The 21,766-nt window shown below is 37.0% G+C and overlaps 1 protein-coding gene across 1 annotated transcript; it reads left to right on the top strand.

The window, feature by feature from the left end:
* Nucleotides 1–1,313: 1,313 nt before the first annotated feature.
* Nucleotides 1,314–21,063, top strand: LOC110373587 (homeobox protein slou). The gene is made up of 3 exons (XM_021330897.3): nucleotides 1,314–1,869; nucleotides 20,185–20,507; nucleotides 20,745–21,063. The coding sequence occupies exons 1-3, from the start codon at nucleotides 1,575–1,577 to the stop codon at nucleotides 20,991–20,993; spliced, it is 867 nt and encodes a 288-aa protein (XP_021186572.2). The 5' UTR covers nucleotides 1,314–1,574; the 3' UTR covers nucleotides 20,994–21,063.
* Nucleotides 21,064–21,766: the final 703 nt, after the last annotated feature.

Here is a 21,766-nt window from a genome sequence, read left to right as displayed (position 1 = left end):
ATTGAATAACTCAGACATACTCATTTCTTTTCAATGTGTAGCTGTAAATACTTAAAATATATAGTTAAGTTAGTAGTTGGTATATTTTTGTATCCATAAATAAATAATCACCTTAATATAATTACATAGTTAGACTGCTAATTGATAAGATATATTATACAGTCTTAATAAGCTTTGCTACATTGACTACGCCGCGTAGCAAACGCTACGACATACAGACTACGCGAAGCGCAGCAGCGCTACGCACTACGGAGACAATATTATTTATTGACAAAATTATTGCGTATTAATGTATCACACATTGTTATATGACATCATTGAGATATCATAATTAGATATTATATTATTATTGAATAAGTAGGTATTAATTTAGATGCTAAAAGCATAAGTACTTGTACACAGTATAAGTTCTATTAACTAAGTTCCATATTAAATATTCATACATATACTTAAGTTTCCTTTATCGTGAAACAAAAATACAATTCGGTGCTCAGATAAACGTGAACGGCTAAGGGTTGAAGGTCGTTAAAGGTAAACGACTCAGTGCCACTTACACTCACAGTAAGTATACTTACTTAAATATATTTACTACAATTTCATGTTATCCCTAAAAAAATGTGGATAAAAATATTGCTCCAGATACCCAGTCAAATAAGGCATGTCAAAAATTAATAGTTGGCCTAGATGTGGCAAGGGAAACAAAAGCCAAAATTCATAAGTTAAGTCAAAATGAATCAAGAATGCAACTTTTAATTGAGAACTTAGCAATAATCTTACTTCTGTATCACACAAATATTTATTTAGGCTCCTGATTATTCGCAATAACATTTTACATGAAAACAATAGCCTTAACCGTAACGTAATACGTTAGTAGGTTCACGCAAGTCGTTACGCAGCCGACTAAACAAACTGAGCTAATGGCGCAAATGGCCCGCGGCTCGCGCCCAAACCCATTAAGTTCAAAACTCAATAAACATCATTGTTTCAGCGCTTAACTAGGAAAATAAGCGCGCAGCCGCCCGGGGCCGCTTTAGCGCGATCTTCAGCTCGCCGCGACCTCTAATATTCATAAGTCAATTTCCTGGCCCATTAATACGTAACGAAGTAGCGCAAATGGCCTTATCGCTTGTGCGCGATTACTTGCCCGCCGCTCTCTTACATAATTCAACGTATTAAACGAAATTGTTTAAACCTTATTGCTCGATTACGTTTCTCCACCCCGGGCACGCCTCGTTTCCCGCCGCCAATCGGGTGACGAGATTCCACTTCGGTCCCCACTTTGGGCCCGTCCCCTCCTTTGATGTGCCCGCCCGTTTCTGTGCTCCCGGGTTCAGTAGTAGCCGAGTTGTGAGTATCGGATGTCGGGCCGGGCCGCACGTGTGCAGCTCGCAAGCGCACCCGCTCGAGCTCAGCTGACATCATAATTGACAAATTACATATTCCCAAAAAATAAACATTTAATATTAATTGAACTTTTAGACACCCGTGTGCAGTGAAAGTGTTAAAAACTGAAGTGAACTGTCATTGAACATTCAAATGTTTCGAGTAGAGATTTTAATAAAATAGGCCTTGCTATGACGATGCTTGCGATGGCGCGAGGATCGGAGGAGCGTCGGGACAAGGCCGAGGACGAGGCGGAAGGGGAGACTGAGGCCAACGGGGAGGTGGACGTGGTGGGGGTTGAAGAGGCCGCGCCGGTGGACCTGACGCGGCGGCTGGGGCTCACCAGGCCCCCCGACAGGCCGGCCATCGCCTTCTCCGTGGAGAACATCCTGGACCCCACGAAGTTTACGGGACGGTCGGAGGTACCGCTGCGGTATGATGAGCAGTATTGGAGGCCACATTACGACCGGGATGATAGTGATTCCGGTGAGTAAGGGGTTCATTTATATTTCAACGTTCTTATTTTGATAATTGATTGGTGAAGGAACCTACCCAGTGGGTGTTGATGGTTTAATAAATTGGAAGTGTAGTCAATCTTATAGGATTCTATTTAGAGGTGTTAAAAGACAGCTGTGGTTTTGTCTGACAATATGTTAAGCCCGGTTTATGACCATATTAACTTTTCTACAAGGGTACATATATCATATTGTTTTCTTAAGAAATCTCAATGCTAGGTAAAAAACTGTTTTCTTTTCCAATAAGAGAAAATTTTAAGAATAGGGGAAACTGTCCAGCATACAGTAGTACATTTATTTAAAACAATTCCAACATGATTCGGGTTCATTAATTGGCAGCAAATAGGTCAAACAAATGACAATAGCTAAGTACCTAAGCACAATTTTTTTCATAATAGCTGGAGTCTTGTAAAATTATTAAAACAATTTAGAGTTTTTCTTTTATCTAATAATAGTTTTAAGTTTTAAAAGGGCACGTAGAATACGCCGACAATACAATCTACGCTCCTTAAAAAAATGTAGAGCTTTAATATAAAAAATTAAAGAAAAAACAATGGTCCTTATTTATCCAAAACAACCAAAAATATTTCCAATCTATACATATATACCTACCTGAAACACCATTGTAAGAACGTGTTAACCCTACAACAGCTACACGGCACGAGGGGTTGGGCCACGGCTGTACAGATAAGCCTCAACAGGCCGACGGCTTAGGGTTGGCTGTAGCCACCGGTGGCTATATCTGGCTATATCGTGTTCATTGTTAGCTATAAGTGGCTATCTTGTGAAGATGCGTATTGGCTGCTTGATTGAAATTAGGAAGTATCGTACCTAAGTTTTTATTATGGAAAGTTTTTGATATTCATTACTTACCTGTCTAAATTTTTTGGTATTTCTTGTAACCGTACCGTTTATCGGTAGTGCTTGGTTATTCGGTTAAACTTTAAACTACCTATTTATTTTGAAATTCCACTTTAAATAAACCTTCTTGGTAGTCAGGTAAAAATGAGTTGAGGTGAAAATTACGGGTGAAAATCATACGACAGAATATTTACACAATAAGACAAACTACATAAAGAGTCAAATATTACTTCAAGTGTGTCAGTTATAATTAATTGATAATTATTTTTAAAAAAGTAGGTGTTGTACTTATATATGTGTAAATATGGATACGAGTAGGCATTGCCTGCTGTAAATATTTTCAGTGATGCAGATAGGTAAGCACGATTTTCTTCGAAAAAAAACCTTTTAAATTACATTAGGGTTACAAAATTTTACAACAGTAAATAGGTATGAACGATTGCATTAATTGCTTTTTGCGGAGAGGCATTATACCTACATTATGCTTCAGAATACTATTGTTCTTCATGTCATAAAACCTACAATTACCTTTGACTTATGTAATTGAAGCATTTAACATTTATGTTTAGCATTTAATTTTAAGAAAATTTACAGAAAAACCTGATTATAATGTGACTTATAAAATAAGAGCGAACCTTACTTCGGCAATACTGTTCGTAACAAAAAAAAAAGACAAAATAAAAAGCTAGTCTATTACGATAGAAAGTGTTTAAAAAGTGACGAAACACAATACGTTACAAGTATCAGAATTTAATGACCGAGTGAAATGTGTTGCACGCTTGTTAACTTCTTCACAATGCTTTATACATCATCAAACACAATTTTATGGTCTCCTATTGACTTTTTATTTATACCTTTTACAATTTCCAAACTAGTATCTAATTATTACCACCGCTTAATTCATCATTAAAGTAATATAAGACCAAATAGTTTTTATTCAAGCAAAATTAAGTATAACCATAGTGTAACAAAGGAATATTGAAATAAAGATGACCGATTTATTCGGTTTCACGGGAGCTTGACTACTTATTGCGAAATAATAAGTTTTTGCTAAAACCCAGTGTAATATAACAACAATTTATTTAAAAAACTTGGTGCTTGTAAAACTTTAATCTAATTTATAGTTTTTGTTGTAAAACTGAGTTTATATCCTCCAGAATTTTGAATCGGCAGCCATTTTAACTAGGATGATGTATTATTTCGATTATTGGCACGTGGTGTGACAAATTGGCGGGAATTAAATCAGTAAAATAATTGGAAATACGCAACGCAAAATTGGTGTGACGGAAATCTAATAGACTATGTTTAATGTAAAGCTTTTATTTAGTAGTAGTAGTATTTAAATGTTTTCAATAGGAGGAAATTGAAATTCGACGTGTTTGAATTTTTGCCTTGTTCCACAATAATTTGGAACTATTAGAAAAAAAACTACAAAGCAAAATGACTTCCCGTACCTACTTATTCGAAATTGAAATTGCGTTTCTGTGCTTTTCTGACGTTTTGCGGAACTTAAAATAAAAGATTTTTTTTTTTGGTAAACAGAGAAAACATTATGACAACATTATTTTATTTTAGTTCAGCAATAAGGATCCATCGGACATGTATTTAATAAATATTACACCTACACTAAGTAGTCAGTCAGTGCTAATCCTTATAATGACGTGAAAACTGCTAAACCCAAATTCAGTCTGAAAAACTTATTCAGAGAAATAGTTAGGTATGTAGCAAACATACTTAAGTACTTGTAGCCCCATTAGTTTTTAATTACAAAAACAGTATTTCTGGTAAGTTTTGATCATACTAGAAGCTTAACTTATGAGATTCCAGTTAGAGCTTTATTAGAGTTGGGTACTGTAGAGATGTAGTACTGAAGTAGATTAGAAGTAGGTTTTATTAATTGTAATTGATACTGGCCGGACAATGATATAAATAGAAATAGAATAGGTTTTTATATTGAAGTATGTGACTTCACCCCCAGTCAGCGAATAAACGCAAAGTTAAAGTTATTATTGAATGTTTTAATTTAATATCCTGAAGATCCCCGGTTCCTAGCGCGCCACGCGCTACATATGGTGGTACATTACTATTTATTTATTTCTATAGGAGCATACCTACTTCCTAACTAAGTAGATTTTATAGGTAAGTAAGTAGATCACAAAATATTCCCAATAGATGGAGGATGAAGGAACTCAACTTTTTATAGTGCTTACAGGTTTTTATGTTTGTATAGCAAACATCACTGTGTATCTGTGGCGTAATTTAAATTACGCTTCTGAAAAAACGCTATATGCATATTGCATACGTAAAACAATGTGTTTTATGCTTTGAGATTTTTTTGTGGTTTTCCTCATGTTGATTATAAGAATCAGAATAGGAACTTGTTATGAAGAAATTCCACTAAAATTGTGTACGCATCGATTAGTCTCGCGCAAAAAGGTCGCAACTAGGTGGTCAGTTAAGCGAATTGTTCGGGTCACACTGGTGGAAAATCACCTTTAGAAAGCAGTTACGGAGCTTATATGCGACGTGCTTAAACGCTATGTTATTAACTATTTACATTTCAGTTCTATTTACTCAGTTTCATCAAGAGAATCGACCTCTAACATGAGCTTGTGCAAAAAATATCAATTTGCTCTTTCTTGTTGGTTTTTTGAAAGACGTGAGCTTTTCAGTCTGAAAAGTGTGTGCGGTTTCTATTCATGCCGCCGCGTGGCGATCTTTTTCGATAATAATGAATCTCCTAGGCCTAGGTTAAAAAAAAAATGAGAGCATTATATGCTCAATTCTCGCAGAAATGGTACAACTAAGTGCTACACCTGGCTGTTTGCCTAATAGCGATTGCTTAAAATGAAATCATTTTTGATAACCACAACGCCATTTAAATAAAGTTTAAATTAAATAACTAACTACCTGATACCGGACCTCCGGCTCATTGATATAGTCGTTATTAAACGTCAAACTTTAATGCAAACACTATCAAACAACAATGAAAATCAATATCAATCATATTAGACATTTTTATTGCAATAATTAAAGAGTCTTATTAGTTCGCACCTAATTATCTTCAGCCACACAAATGCCTATAAACTAATTATGTGCACAATACACCGGACTTTACATATCAATTTGATTTTCAATCAGAAATAACGGCAAAATCATGGTCCAACTAACCACTCAATTTAGACATCAAATGTCAAAAAAACAACTTAAAAATTGCACTTCGGGAATCAAAAATCAATTTATTATAAGTTTTATTGTAACGTGATAAGGTGCATAATGAATGTTATCGACGGCAAATATTATTGGTTGATCAAAGTCACGTAGGCAATCAGAAAGATAATAAGTGAGAAAATGTATATAAAAATGGCTGTTTAGTTGTTCCTGGATGGTTGGATAGCATTCTGTGTTAAATAAGCATTTTGTTTTGCTATTGTGTGGCTAGGTTTTAGGTCACGACTCTATATTTGCTTTTGTGAACTAAACAATGATTATTTTTTAGAGTATGTTGGTTTTTGCATAAGTGACAAGTATTTGGTGATTGTATTGAAAAAATTATTGGTTGAATTGAATTTTTGAATTCATAAAGCAATATTTTCAAATATTGAAATCCTTTTTTTCCTGTAGGCCTTCTACTCTATAAACTCTTAATTTATTTTCAAAAGGGAATATTTCAATTCGATCATGTTCTTAGCGACTTTTAAGCAATCTCTGTGAGTCCAGGCACACTACAAACTTTTAGTTGGCCGATAGTTAGTATGGACTTACAAATCGGCATCCTAAAGATGAATGGTAGTGCGTACATTACAAAGATTAGGTATTAAGAGGACCTCATATCGCCTGAAAACTTTGATGGGAATTCAGATTTTCTTTAAAAAAAAACGACTTTACCAACCGTCGGGTTAACTGTCGTCCGACTTTTTAGTTACCAGTGTACATACCGAATAGGTTGTCGAAATCAATTACATTCACCATTGAAGAAATGAAAAGTGTAATGGTTTCCGAGAAACTTACGTGATACCAATGTAAGTCATTTGTGTTACAAAAACGTTTTTCAGAAAGCTCTATTTGGCTTGCTTTTGTGGCTTGTCGACACTTTATACATACTACATTATTAGATGTTACCAAAGAATTTAAAGTCTTTCTTTTATTTTAGCATCTATATTTACTTATTGTAAAACTTGTAAAACACTGGTACTCAGCTGAATCCGGTTAGACTGGAAGCCGACCCCAACACAGTTGGGCAAAGGCTCGGAAGATGATAATGATCTATATATGTATAAATTTACTAACAATAGGACATCAGATTATTATATGCATTTGCCTGTTTGCATATGAACGTTTATAAAACGCTGCTTTTACAGATTTATTACATATCTTTTAGTTTTTCACATACCTATACCTATTTCAGGAATGTCATCCCGTCCGTTATATTTTCCAAAAAAAAGCGGAAAACTGTGAAAAGTCGTTTTTAGTGCACATCGGAATGCATATTTTTGCATTTCGAAGAAATATTATCCGATATCTCCTAATATCTAAGAACGCATTTTTCTTCAAGGATTTAGTTTCTAAACTTTATTATTTTTCCGTCGTCTACAATAATTCGTTTTAAGATGACCTAATTAAAACAATAAGGTAGTGAAAGCTATATTCGCTAAGTCAATAAATAAACTACCATGTAGTCCTTGGTTATAGTCTCTCTATGCAGTAATAAACGGTTTCACAAAAACACGTTCTTTTGAAATATTTAGGTACCTTTTTAATAGAATCAAAACCGAATTTACAACGGTTAAGTAATTTAAAATCAGTTAACATTCCAAAAATACAACACTTAAACGCCAAGATTGAACTAAAAATATTGCTCAAACGATCTATTTCATTTAATATAAACATCACTATTAATTTGTGCTATAAAGTGGAGGAAATCATAATTTTTACTGGTATAGTTGAGCGTTGTATGAAATGACGTGGGATCGCTATATATCATTGGGTGAATAAATCAGTTTGTCCGTTTCAGAGGTCGCCACAGCTGCTAAGTGTTGACAGGCCGGCTTCCTGCCTGACCAGGGTTGAGGGGAAATTCATTTAGGTTTATATCTATGTTTACTCAAATTCGCTCGTACTTGGACGTATCATAAAATGTGAAGATTGTAATGGCGCATAAAACAGTTCTTGATTCATACAAATTATAAGCATTTGAATACACTAGTCTGTAGAGCCAGGGTGTCTAGAAATGCCTATGAGGTATTCCTCTTTAATTTTTCATTAAGTATGATATTAGGTAATAACCATTAACATACAAACTAAAAGCCTATTTGGTGGACAAACGGCATAATGTAGGTATGATTCATAGCTAACATGCTAACCCTTCAATAACTTGCGTCAAGCGTAAAATTTTGCGAACGCGGGCCTTAAAACCAAATAGTCCTATTTGCAAACGCGGAACTTAGGACGAAATGGTCCTATTAAGATGAGATCTATTCGATAGCCATTGATCTATTATGTAGTTTGACCGGCTCTTACGCGATTTGCGCGGGCGCTTACGATAACGTCAAGTTACCGATTTGTGCAGTCATCTGAACTATCTTATGGGATTATGGATAATCGCAGGGGTGTAGAACGTCAGAGTGTAGATATTTTGCATGAAAAATCATAAAGATGATGAAACTTAACCTACTTTAAAGTTGATCTATAAATCTTAAAATATTGAAGGAATCAGAGACTCTACGAATTCAAAAATGAAGAAAATATTCGCCCCCGAACGGACTTGTTCAAAACACAAACTCCGATATCCACGAAAACATTTCCACCGCGGAAAAAAACTTCCTATACAAACCCGCAAACAAGGAAAAATAAGACCAAGTCTGCAACTTGTGCAACTCACTCGCGGCGATTGGACGGAGAGAGACAGAGACAGTATTACCTTCCCCAACGAGAGGAAAAGAGACAGAACCAACCCTACATAGCTCGCGTCCCTTTGCGCAGCAATCCGTGAAATTAGAGTCGTCTAAACGAATCTAACGATTATTTTATTATCCCTTTTACGCTAAGATTTGTTCCTTGCTCACTCAAATAAAAATAAAAGGTGAATAAGGCGTTGTGAGGGTCAAGAGGCGGACATAAATTTTGGAAGCGTTTAGGGTCAGGATTGGCTTATTTTTCGGGCCTTTAGGTCCGGGCGGACGCCTTGAGCGGCTCGGATGAACGCGCCCATGTTATATTATATGACGTCATTTATTTTCTAGATTTACTATAATATTACACGCATGGTGAATTGGCGCTTTCTTGGGTTCTTATGGTTGTTAATAAGTAGTTACTACTCTGAGTATATCACAGGTATGTTTCAGGAGGTTGGGGTGTGTCCTTGCTCTAATTACAATGTTCTCAATTTGTCGGTAAATTACTAACGTAAGAGACATAAATATGGGCGTAAACTTTTACAATTTATAACGTTTAGTAGATGACGATTTGTGGCGGAGCTTTATTGATTTATTCATTTAAAGGCATTTCTTATACTTTGGTACAAATAGAAGTACCGTTTAAGCCTATCCACACTCTAAGACTAAACAGTCCACTGACTAGGCTCGATAGTTGGCAAAAAAATATAGAAAATCTAGATTTCAATCAATATATCCCGTCATTCTGATACCAGCTAAATACCTGGTCTTTGTTACTCTTCATTTTCATACTGATTTATGAGCCCACACAAGCTATCGGCCGACTAAACCAAATCTACACGTTTGTTTTCAACAGAAATAAAAACTTCTAATGGTCGTTTGAGTGATCAAAAAAGACGAGACCTACCTAATTGTAACTGTTATAACTTAGATCTAGACAATGAGTGTAGTGTTATAGACTTTTTGTCAAGTTCATCGACTGGCGTTTAGTGCAAAAAGTTCCTCCTAGTTTTTGTTTGAAACAGAGCACTGAAATAAAAATAGCTCTCTTTACAGTGCCTTTGTAAAGTCGTTGTTTTAAAATAAAAGTTACCTGATAGTGTTGTGTTTATAGCAAAGTATTTAATAATTATTATGTACAGGTACTTACATATATATTTTCTAATTTTCTCGTTATGTGTCCGACTTCTTGGTGGTAGGGCCAGCTTTCCTAACCTTTCACCATCTCGTCATTTCATAACTTCATCGTTGGGCCTTGGACAGTCTGTTAATAAAAATGTACTTAAGTATCTTTCAATTTGTGAGTAATGTGTCAAATGAAAAAAAAAGATCCCGCCGAACCTTCTCCTTTTTGGGAAGTCGTTTAAAAATTAGAACACCGTTAACCATTTTAGAACAATAGGTAGAAAGCTAAATAATTCGTACCTGTTTTCACACAATGCACCCAAACCACGGATGGCAATTATTTGGAAATTGCTCTATTACATAACAATAAATACCAACGTCAAATCGGAAATACCAACACTTTCACTAAAATCTAATTTCAACAAAAGCATATAATTAACGATTAATTAAACTTAATTATCGAAACTAAGAACAAGCACAGATTACACAAGCATAGACAATAAAAAAATCGATATTACTTCTTCGTGCGGAAACACTCGAAAATTATTGCTGTTACGTTGTTTCCGGTCTTGGCGGAAATATCAGAGGCGTGTTAACGAGGGTCTTAATGTTGGCAACACTGCTCCCGTTGACTTTTTAATTACGAAGCTGGAATTACGTGAAAATGCCTAAAGCTTGTTGAGAATTCCAAGTAAGGGGTGACGGTTAGAATATCTGGTTTTATGCTTTTTGAATGAGCTGTTAGAAATAACTGATTTTGGGATCTGGATGTTTGAATATCTTCGGAAATAAAAAGTGCTCTCCTATTTTATTTTGTAATGGTCTGGTATTATCACTTCTGGCGTGGTGTGCGGCATAATAGTATTTATATTATATTTGTAATTATATTACGAAGAAATTGTAATTTCTGTGGTTCTATAAAATTCTATGTACTACCTTTAAAAGAATACGTACGATAAAATACGATAATACGATTAAGATGAAATTCATCTTATTCTTTTATGAGATTATCAAGAATTCGAGCTGCAGTTTAGGTTAACCAATTAGCATTTTCTTAATTTTAGTGATCTCTTTTCAGTTCAATTTCCATCGCGCTCTTCAGTTACTTAACCTGCAATATGCCAAACTCCTTTGAAATCCATGACAATCCTCCCGAGACAAAGTAGGAGCTATCTAACTACAAACATTAGCATGTACCGACATAACTGCGAACACGACACATTACGCAGTCGACCAAGAATCCTGCCTAAATTACACATCTCCATTTTCTTCATTTAACAAATTGATGGGCTTTGTTTGACGACACCCAACAACCGAAAAACGATCTTCAAACTCACTGCTTTAAGTTCAAAATACAACGAATTATATCCACCTCACTGTTGACGCTTACGCCCAAGAGATAAGACTGGGTTGGGTTAATGGATCCGTTATGGGATTTTTAACCTTAGTAAACAGGTTTTAGGGATGATAATGCGTTGGTTTTGGGTGGGTAGGGGTGTGTGAGTGGGGTGGTTGCGGTCCAAGTTTGTAATTAATAAAGCCCTCTCGATTACAAGTGCCTTTCCTCGGCGGGATCTGGGGGTTTGGGGGTAATGGCACCCTTGTACGGAACCCGTACTGAGTGGGTAACGATTGATATTGTTACGTCGAGAATAATGATTATTTAATTAAGGGTTTTTCTGATTTAACTTGTGCTCGGAGAAAAGGGAAACTCGAAAGCTTGTTTCGTTGTAGTAGTTTTATTATGTCGCTAATACCTACTTACAGAAATAGGATTTAAAACAAGTTAAACTAAGCCAACGGTATCATCGTTGTGGAAAATCAAAGCGTATTACTAGAATGATAAAAATACGCGTATATAAACAGGTACCTACTTAATAGATATTACACAACTATTTATATACTTGTCATAAGTTAATTGGAGGGTGATAAATCATAGGCTTGCTTCCGTGTTTTCTTAACTTCGGCAGGTAGGTCTGCTTGTGTTGTTCAGGTATGAAATAAGTCAATATCGTGACATTTTGCAGCGTGATAAAAAGCCTGGCTTATGTCATCGAGCGGCCGAGCTTACCGGCCGGCTTCGGCAGTCTTTTGTTTTCAACTTTTGATACTATTTACTTCACTTAGGTGTAAATCGGATAGTTAAATTTTGTATGTTTTAGTTCCCCTTAGTTCTTTTAAGGTATCTTCAGGTTTATATCTAATCTGTACCTTCTAATGTTATAATGCTGAATTTGTTTAAATGCGCTAATCTCAGGAAATATTGGACCGCTTTGGCCAATTCTTTCAGGGTTAGCCCATTACAGAGGAAGGCTGGTGTAGTTCCTACGGAACGTGGCTGCTACTTGTGTCATAAGCTGGTCTCATAGTATTTATTCAGAATAAAAAAGCTATTGATAATTCTAAGTATTGAAACACTGTGTGTATCTTGTTGCAAAATAAACATTTCTGTTATTTTACAACAAAACTGGCAGTTATGTTTTTACATTTCAACATAAAGAGACACTTTGCATCGTGTTTATTACAGTAATAGGTACCTACCATATGGCTTGTCACCCTAGTAGCGGGCTTTGCTACGTTCCGACACACGCTTGTAAATCCACTCGCTGTAACAACGTGTTTACACGGAACGCATAAATGTAGGCTTTGCGAGGGGACCGAGTGGTTGTTGTAGTTCTGTGATAGTTTTCATCTAGAAATACATAGATAAATATATTATTTATTTTAGAAAAGCCTTCATTTTTTACCTAGGAATAATTTGGAAGTAGGTACTAGGTATATTTAGGTACTCTTGAAAATACACGAGAAGAGTGTTAGCTAACGACTTTGAAAGATTCCGTTCCGAGTTTGCTGTGCTATTTATTTTCTGGACTGCTCCTTATAACCTTTTTTTAACGACGTCAAAAGTCATCAAATGACCCCTCCCGCTGTGGGTTAGCAGCGGTGAGGGATTGTCCAGGTAACTGGGTTCGGGGGTCAGATAGAGCAGTTACTCCTTGTACTCAGCTCAGTGGTACTCAGCTGCATCCAGTTACACTGGAAGCCGACCCCAATATAGTTGGGAAAAGGCTCGGAAGATGATGGATCAAAATCAAATCTCAAGCTTTATCCTACGAACAACATCTCCTTGTAAATCAGCATCCATTTTTAAAATGTCTCTTAGTGAAGGCGATACTTTGTGTTGGACTGCGACAGTCAATTATCGAGGTATGCACATCCCAGCAACTAGTCACGGACAGACAAATGATGTCCTTAAACTATGCGCTTTATAGGTCCTGGTTGTCATTCAACATCCTTAGCAGTCGTTACGGGTAGTCAGGAAGCCAGTAAGTCTGACACCAGTCTTACCAAGGGGTATTGCATTGCCCGGGTAACTGGGTTGAGGAGCCAGTTAGTCTGACACCAATCTAACCAAGGAGTATTCGGTTGCCCGGGTAACTGGGTTGAGCAGATCAGATAGGCAGTCGCTCCTTGTAAAACACAACTGCATCAGGTTAGACTGGACGCCGACCCCAACATACTTAGTTAGGAAAAGGCTCGGGAGATGATGAATCAAAATTAGAGCTCAAACTTTATCCTACGAACAACATCTTCTTGTAAATCAGCAGCCATTTTAAAAACATCCTCTTAAATTAATGAAGTCTGTATATCTATTAGTGAAGGCGATACTTTGTGGACTGCGACAGTCAATTATCGAGGTATGCGCGTCCCAGCAACTAGTCACGGACAGACAAATGATCTGCTTAAACTATGCGCTTTATTTGTTCAGGAGTTAGGCTTGTTGTGTAGTGAGAGGGAGAGATATTTGAAGCGGGAGATATAAAAGTCGAAGTGAACATGTCTCGTTTAAATCTTTTACCTCTTCTTAGTGTTATGGCAAAAAGAAGAAGCAGTGACGAACACACTCTCCATCAAAACAGCTTTCTATTACAATTTGATTAATATACGTTTTTATGATGATGATGACATCAATTACATTACGATATCTACAATATGGGTTAAAAATGGTCAAATAAAAATTACAGATCTCTAAGAAAACTTGCGAAAAAATGCGTTGTATGATAGGTACTCGCCTCTTTTGATGTGTTATGTTAAAAAATCCACATGAAGCAAAAGTAGAAGGATTTAGTTGATATAAACATGTTTAATAACATATTCAGCATCCTTAGAACTAATTAATCGTACACGCGTTCCTTATGAAAACAGCTCAATCCATTAACTCAATGCAAGGAAGTCAATACCACTAAACCCGTCAGCACACCTATTAAAATCAACAGCCATAATTAAAAGCTTAGCTATCACTACTACAGAGCCTAACAATACGTATTTAATTCTACGGACGACCGTCGCTTGCGCACCAATAATATATCTGTCGTCGCGACATCTGTGCCTTATTTTATCGCGTTAATTCGTACTGCGTGGTGTGGATTACCTTCTTTAAAACAAACATCTTTTACGACTACATCTTACATTGCAATTTGAACTCTATCTTTGTTACTCTATAGCTGATAATTGCTTGAAGGTATCCTGGTTGTTAAGATGTTAATAATTAGGTTTTCTTATAAGTATATTTTCCAATAGGGAGCTTTATTTGTTTGTTGTTAGATGTGAAGTATTCTCAGTCGATGTGTTAAGTTAAGCTGAAATAACATTTATGAGAAAGTATGTGGCAGTTCATTAATTGGGTTTGTATTAATTTGTGATTTACTAGCTTTCTCTTAACTGAAGGGTATGGCCAAAGAAAACAGCTATTGGGATTATCTTATTTTATTCTTGAGAGAGCACACAACACAATTTTACACAATGACAAAACGTCCGTCATGCTAGATAACCTCACAGAGAACGTTTACATAATCCAACCAAAAGATGGCGCTGCTCGCGTCCTTCGCATTTCGTAACACCTCCCCTCGAAGTCGTGAGCAGTGCTAATATAATTTAAATTCATTCATCAGCAAACATACCTAAATTACGTACACATTCAAGATGCTTTGATCCATTCAAACCTTTGGTCAACACATCAGCAGGCATTTTATCAGTACTCATATATTTTAGTTCAATCACACCTTGTTCACATTTATCCCGAATGAAATGATGCCGCACATCAATGTGCTTAGTGCGAGGATGAAAGTTCTTGCTCTGAGCAAGTTTGATGGCACCCTGATTATCGTTAAAAAGTGTCACACACTCACACTGCACGCCAATTCTATTTAGTATCTCACGCAAATACATCGCTTCTTTCGTGCATTCTGATATAGCCAAATATTCTGCTTCGGTACTAGACAAAGCAATAGTTCGTTGCTTCCTCGCTTCCCAGCTAACTGGAGCGCCTGCAAGAATAAATGCAAAACCTGAATAAGACCTACGATCAACTGTGTTTCCTGCCCAGTCTGCATCTACTACACCAAACAGAGGCAAGCCTGTTCTTTCATAAACAAGTCCATAATTTGACGTACCTTTCAAATATCTCAATACACGCTTAGCAGCCTTCCAATGCGCAATATCATAGTTTGTATTAAATTGACTTAGATAATTAACAGCGTATGCAACGTCTGGCCTCGTTGACACTGCTAAATGCATTAAAGCTCCTATCAAATTCTGATAAGGATAATCTCTCATAACATCATTATTAATACACTTAGGCTTCTCCAATCTCACATTCACATCTATAGGCGTAATTGCAGCTTTACACTCACTCATACCAAAGCGTTCTAACACTTTATCAATATAAGATTTTTGATTTAAATAAACTCTACTTTCATCATCACGGCTAAACTCAATACCTAAACAACTAGATATCTTACCCATATCTTTCATCTCAAATTCACTTCCTAACTGCTTCTTTACATGTTCCATCCATGCATTATCGTTAGTTGCTAAAATCATATCATCAACATATATACCAATTATCATTATTCGTTCACCCTTACGTGCAACAAATACACAAGGTTCTTGTGGCAAAGATTCAAAACCAATATCAATAAAAAATCCCGATAACCTTTTATACCATTGTAAACCAGACTGTCGCAAGCCATACAAAGATTTCTTTAGCAAACACACACTATCCTCACATTCATGAATCATTTCATACCAACGTTTAGCCGTCTGTAGTATATCTGTGTCTGTTACTATATTCTTCTGTGAACCAATCTCTTCTTTGGCAATAATTCTCTTTAGAGTGTTGCTTAACTCTTCTGGAATCTCCATATATACCTCCTCATCTAGGTAACCGTTTAGGTATGCTGTGACTACATCCATTTGATGGATTTTCAAACCCATTTCAGCTGCCAAAGCAGCTATAATTCTTATTGATGAGGATCTCACAACGGGCGAAGAAATCTCGTGGAAATCCTCCCCTGGCCGTTGTGAGCATCCTTTTGCGACGAGGCGCACCTTCTTTCCAGTACTCTTGGTGGTAAAAACAAATCTGCTACCGATTACCTTGCGTTGTTTTGGTCTTTTTACAATTTCCCAGGTTTTATTTTTGATTTGGGACAAATATTCGTTTTCCATGGCAGATCTCCACAAATGCACATCATTTTTTTGTATATCTTTCCACGTTACTTGTTCTACTGTTGCTATTCCAGCACTCAACCATTCATCTGATTCCTTATCCGTCTCCTCTACTGTATGGTATTCTTTCCGTGGTCTACCCGCTTGACCAGTACGTATCATGCGAGGTCTTCCTCTTCCTCTTTTAGGTTCTATTAAGTGTTCCCATGATATAGTAGACTTTACCGAACGTGGTGGACTTTTATCGTCATCTTTTTCAGATTCATCACTTTTATCATATGAACTTCCTGGAGTAGCATCATTTTTCCTATTTTCAAATGTTTCCTTCCTTTTATTGTTCGTATTCAATTCTATTTGCACTTCTTCTTCATCAATACCTTCTTCTTCGTCAAGGATTTCTTTGTATTCATGTCTGAATGCTGTCTCATTCATGAATTTCACATCTCTAGTTATAATAATTTTCTTGGTCGTAGGATCATGTATCCTATATGCTTTGGACTGTATGTCATAGCCCACAAATATTCCTAGCTTCGAACGTGAGTCAAACTTTCCTTTAGGTTTTCCCTTTTCTTTATAATATACCTTCGAACCGAACACGTGCATGTATATTACCGTAGGTTTCTTGCCTTTCCATAGTGTAAACGGTATTTCACCATTTAAGGCTGTGGTTGGGCATCTATTTCTTATGTAATTGGCGGTATTTATAGCTTCAGCCCAAAATGCGGGAGGGCTTCCAGCTTGTCGCATCATGCACCGTGCCATTTCAACCAATGTCCTATTCTTTCTTTCGGCTACACCATTCTGTTGAGGTGTATATGGTGCCGTCAACCTTCTCCTTATGCCAGCATTCTGTAAATAGTCATTAAATTCATTATTCACATACTCCCTACCATTGTCGGACTGAAGGTTTTTTATTTTCTTCCCTGTTAAGTTCTCAGCATAGGCTTTATAAATTTTAAACACGCTAAATACGTCACTCTTATTCGCAATGAAATAAACTTCGCACCATCTCGACTTATCGTCAATAAATGTGACAAAATATCTTTTACCGCTGTATGATTTATGATTCATAGGGCCACAAACATCACTATGAACTATTTCTAGTAGTTCTGTGGTACTGCTTTCTCTTTTCTTAGGAAAAGGTGTGCAAGTTTGCTTCTCGCTAATACAAACCTCACATTGAGATAACTTTTCGCCATCCTTAAATGTTATTCCATGTACTAACCCATTGTTTACCATACTTTTAAGGTCTCGTTCATTTAGGTGCCCGAGCCTTTGATGCCACATGTCCATTGAATTATTCACGGTTTCAATATTACACACATAATTATCACTCATCCGAACATGATACAGATTTCCTATTCTATCTGCACGCATATGAATTTTGTTATTTTCGTCAACGACAATTGCGTCATTTTTTCTAAACCGAACTTCAAAACCATGATCTGTCATGATGGCAACTGACATTAAGTTTGTTCTTAAATCAGGAACATAAAATACTTTTTCAATATTTATTTTTCGTTCTTCACTGCCAGTATCCACGGAGAGCTTAACCTTTCCGGTACCTGTGATTTGAGTTCTTTCGCTATTTGCTAAGTTTAGCTCTGAATTTACTTCTGTAAAATCTTGTATGAATTTTCTTTCATTACACATATGAGCCGTGCATCCACTGTCAATGCACCAAATAGCATTATTTTTTCTTCCCAATAAAGCCTCTTCGGTCAATAATGTTGTTGATTCTCTGTCCTCTCCTCTATTTTCTATATTCTGTGCACTCTGTCTATGTTTTATAAACTTGGTTTTGGTTCTGCAGTCTTTTGCGAGGTGTCCACGACGCCCGCAACGATGACAATCTACACTTGATACAATATTATTTCTCTGACTATGAGTGTGGGTTGTTTGTTCATTGTTCTTCACATTGAAACGTCTATAATTTTTGTTGATGCGTTTTACGAACATAGCTCCCTCATCAGTCGTAGTCTTTGATTTACGAGCCTCATAGTCTTCAATAATTTTAACCTTTAGGGTTTCTGTAGACGGTAAATCATCTCGTGATTCCATTGCTGTTCTGAACATGGCGAATGAATCGGGTAGACTATACAGCAATAATATAGCTAGTAATTCATCTATCACTATCAATCCGATTTCTTTCAATTTCTTGACTGCATCAAAAAAATCTGCGATGTGTTTCTTCAAATCATCGTCTTCCTGCATACGGGTCAATACCAGTCTCTTCAACAGCGATGCTTTTCTAGCCGGACCACTCGATTGGTACATCGACTTGAGTTTATCCCATATAGCTTTGGAACTTTCTAGACCATCCAATGCGGCCAATTCGCTTGGACTTACCGCTAACAATATGTCGGCTTCTGCCTTTTTATCCAATTTCGACCATTCTGCATATTTGGAATCACTTATCGGCGGTTTGGGCGACGATCCCGAAACAAAATCCCATAAATCATTCTTGATTAGTATGGCACGCATGTGGATTTTCCAGGTATCGTAATTATCGCCAGTGAGACGATCAATTTTGATAGTAGCCATGGCGAAGTTTTTTCAACTTCTCGAAGCCTCGAACAAACTTCAAAATTTTTCCGTTTGACAATTTTATTGTTTTTCAAATAACTGCATTGTGCATTTATATTACGAGTTTTTCACTCACTGACTACGTGACTCTATCTGGGCCCATAACCTGAAGGGTATGGCCAAAGAAAACAGCTATTGGGATTATCTTATTTTATTCTTGAGAGAGCACACAACACAATTTTACACAATGACAAAACGTCCGTCATGCTAGATAACCTCACAGAGAACGTTTACATAATCCAACCAAAAGATGGCGCTGCTCGCGTCCTTCGCATTTCGTAACATTAACAATCAATAAAATTGATAAAAATAAGTCATTAAGGTGCGTTCTCGCCGGAATAAAATGTCTGTAATGCAATTTGGCAGATTTGTAGAGTAAATTAAATGACTAGTCATAGAAAACTGTCCTATTAGGTGACATACCTGATAGGACAGTTCTTTACTTCAAATGTCCTTTTCCTTCGTTTAAGATAAGCCTCAATCAATCAGATCAGTCTCTATAATACTTACCATTCATGTATCTGTATTCATACATCTCTATATATCTGTATATTTTAGTAGATCCACATTATAAGTAAATTGTTGTCCAATTCAGTTTATATTCAACACAAAATATTGCTCTCTCTGATTTTCATATCCTGTCGTAGATCGTCGATTAATATTTTCTGCAGCTCTCGTAACGTCGTCAGCATACAGTCTAAAAGTATTAACAGATAGTTAACTGTTTCACGCATATTTACTGAATATCTGTCTACGTGTAAATCGACCGGATCGCCGCAGTTTAGCGCCAATCAGAACCCCATTCTCAGCTTCCGAAACTCAAAACTAAACGATATAAAACGCACAGACAATTTCGCTAATATTTATACATCCCGTCCACCATTAAAATTCGCATTTTAGTAATTTTACTAAACACAAAACTGTCCCGCCATAAATTATATTTTAATGTTTCCGGACTTCGAATTTCTTACCGATGTTACCACATTAAAAATTAATAGCTGTTTTTAAACTATTTCGCATTGGCTACACTGGCCACGCGCGTCGACTGAGAAGGAAACGGAAATGTCCATTATATCATCTGAACTGAAAAACATGAATATTTTTATGAAAATGGCGTTATGAGGAAGCGATAAACGTGTTTTATTTATGACATCTGTTAAGAGTTCAGACTTTTAAACGGGTATTTAAAGAGAATAATTAAGAATGGAAACGATGAATTTTCCTTAACGACAATTTTCCTTCTCTTGTGTACATTTTTCTCTCTTATTGTTGAAACCGCATGGACTAACGTTCAAATCTCTTTGTTACAGTAAAAGACCACCTCCAACACTCAGACATAGAAGCAGACGAAGTGGAAACAGATGACCAGACCTCAAACCTTGACGATGACATCTTAACACAATCAGATTTGGACGAAAACGGGGACCCCAAGAGCCCCACCAGTTCTAGCTCCAAGAAAGGCAAAGGAGGGTCTTCTAGAGACTCTAAGGGGGGCACAAAGCCCAGGAGAGCTAGGACGGCGTTCACGTATGAGCAGCTGGTCTCCTTGGAGAATAAGTTTAAGACCACGAGATATTTGTCCGTGTGTGAGAGGCTTAATCTAGCGCTGAGCTTGAGTTTGACGGAGACACAGGTGTGTATATCTATTTTGAGCATGTTTCTGAGTAATTAAAGAGTTCAAAGGTTGTATTATAAATATGGTTGTAGTCAGAATATTTCCGAAACATCAACAGTAAAAAGAAATAGTTTTGCCAAAGTTTAACTCGTGGCAAGAAAGTACCTACTTAGAAATTACTCGTTCCTGTTTCTTTTAAAATAATGTTAAGCGGATTTAAATCGAAAAAAGTCCTAACGTCATTATTCTTCACAGGTCAAAATCTGGTTTCAAAATCGCCGCACGAAGTGGAAAAAACAGAATCCAGGCATGGACGTGAACAGTCCGACGGTCCCACCACCTTCTGCCGGCGGCTTCCCATCAGGGCCTTACCCTGGGGGCCTGCTGTACTCCCACGGGGTTCCATACCCCTTCTCAGGACCTGGTCCTTACGCTCCCTACTTCCACCACTTGGCAGCGAATCACCACCACTCGCATGGCAGCCTGGGACATTCTCACACGTGATTATGGCCGCGACCGGGGTCACAGGATCCTAGGGTCGACAAGGAAAATGAAACGAGTTGAATGGAAAATGGAGACAGTTGTGGACTTCATAATCAGTGATGGACAACTTACCTAGTGTTGTGTGCGAACACTTAAGAGCCTGTTCATTCAAATGTTTTTATAAATTCTGAAAATAAGATTTTGCTTTGCAGTCTAATGATTACAAAAACACAATTAGGCTTCCCGAATTTTAATTGAGTTTTTTTGTACCTCATTTGAATGTTATATGTCTCAACAATTATATAGGTACATAAACTGCCTCCCAGCAATTTGGTCTTTAAAAGAAACTTAAGTTCGAATGTCACAACGAACATTTGTGAACAGTCTTTAGTGAATAAGTGACGAAACTGTATTATAATAGTGCAATTTATTTAGAGTACCGACACACTGCAAACTTTTAGTCGGCCGATTTGTTTGGGCTCATAAACCAGTATGAAGATGAATGGTGGTACGCACATTACAAAGAACAAGTATTAAAGGTAGAATTCCGTGGGTCGCGGCTATCGCAGCCGCGCGCGGCCTACGACAGTCGTCGGCCGCGCGCGACAATAGTCAACCTATGAAAATGTATGGCACCGCTGCCGAGGCCAGCGACAGTCGCGCGCGGCCGTCGAATTTCGTAAGCCGCGCGCGGCATTGTGTTGAAATTAGTAGATTTTGTTCGTCCGTTCCCTCTAGTCAAAGTGCTAATTGATATCCTTGAAGAAGAAGAGGATGACGTGTTGCTGTGGCTG

Source organism: Helicoverpa armigera, chromosome 21, assembly GCF_030705265.1.
Source record: "Helicoverpa armigera isolate CAAS_96S chromosome 21, ASM3070526v1, whole genome shotgun sequence".
Classification (NCBI taxonomy): Eukaryota; Metazoa; Arthropoda; class Insecta; order Lepidoptera; family Noctuidae; genus Helicoverpa; species Helicoverpa armigera.
This window is presented reverse-complemented; position numbering and strand designations above follow the sequence as displayed.

Bases quoted from the DNA above. Each gene is read 5' to 3' on its own strand.
- LOC110373587 (XM_021330897.3), top strand. From the start codon at position 1,575: ATGACGATGCTTGCGATGGCGCGAGGATCGGAGGAGCGTCGGGACAAG. The intron at 1,870-20,184 runs GTGAGTAAGGGG...TCTTTGTTACAG, and splicing joins CCGGGATGATAGTGATTCCG to TAAAAGACCACCTCCAACAC. The intron at 20,508-20,744 runs GTGTGTATATCT...TATTCTTCACAG, and splicing joins TGAGTTTGACGGAGACACAG to GTCAAAATCTGGTTTCAAAA.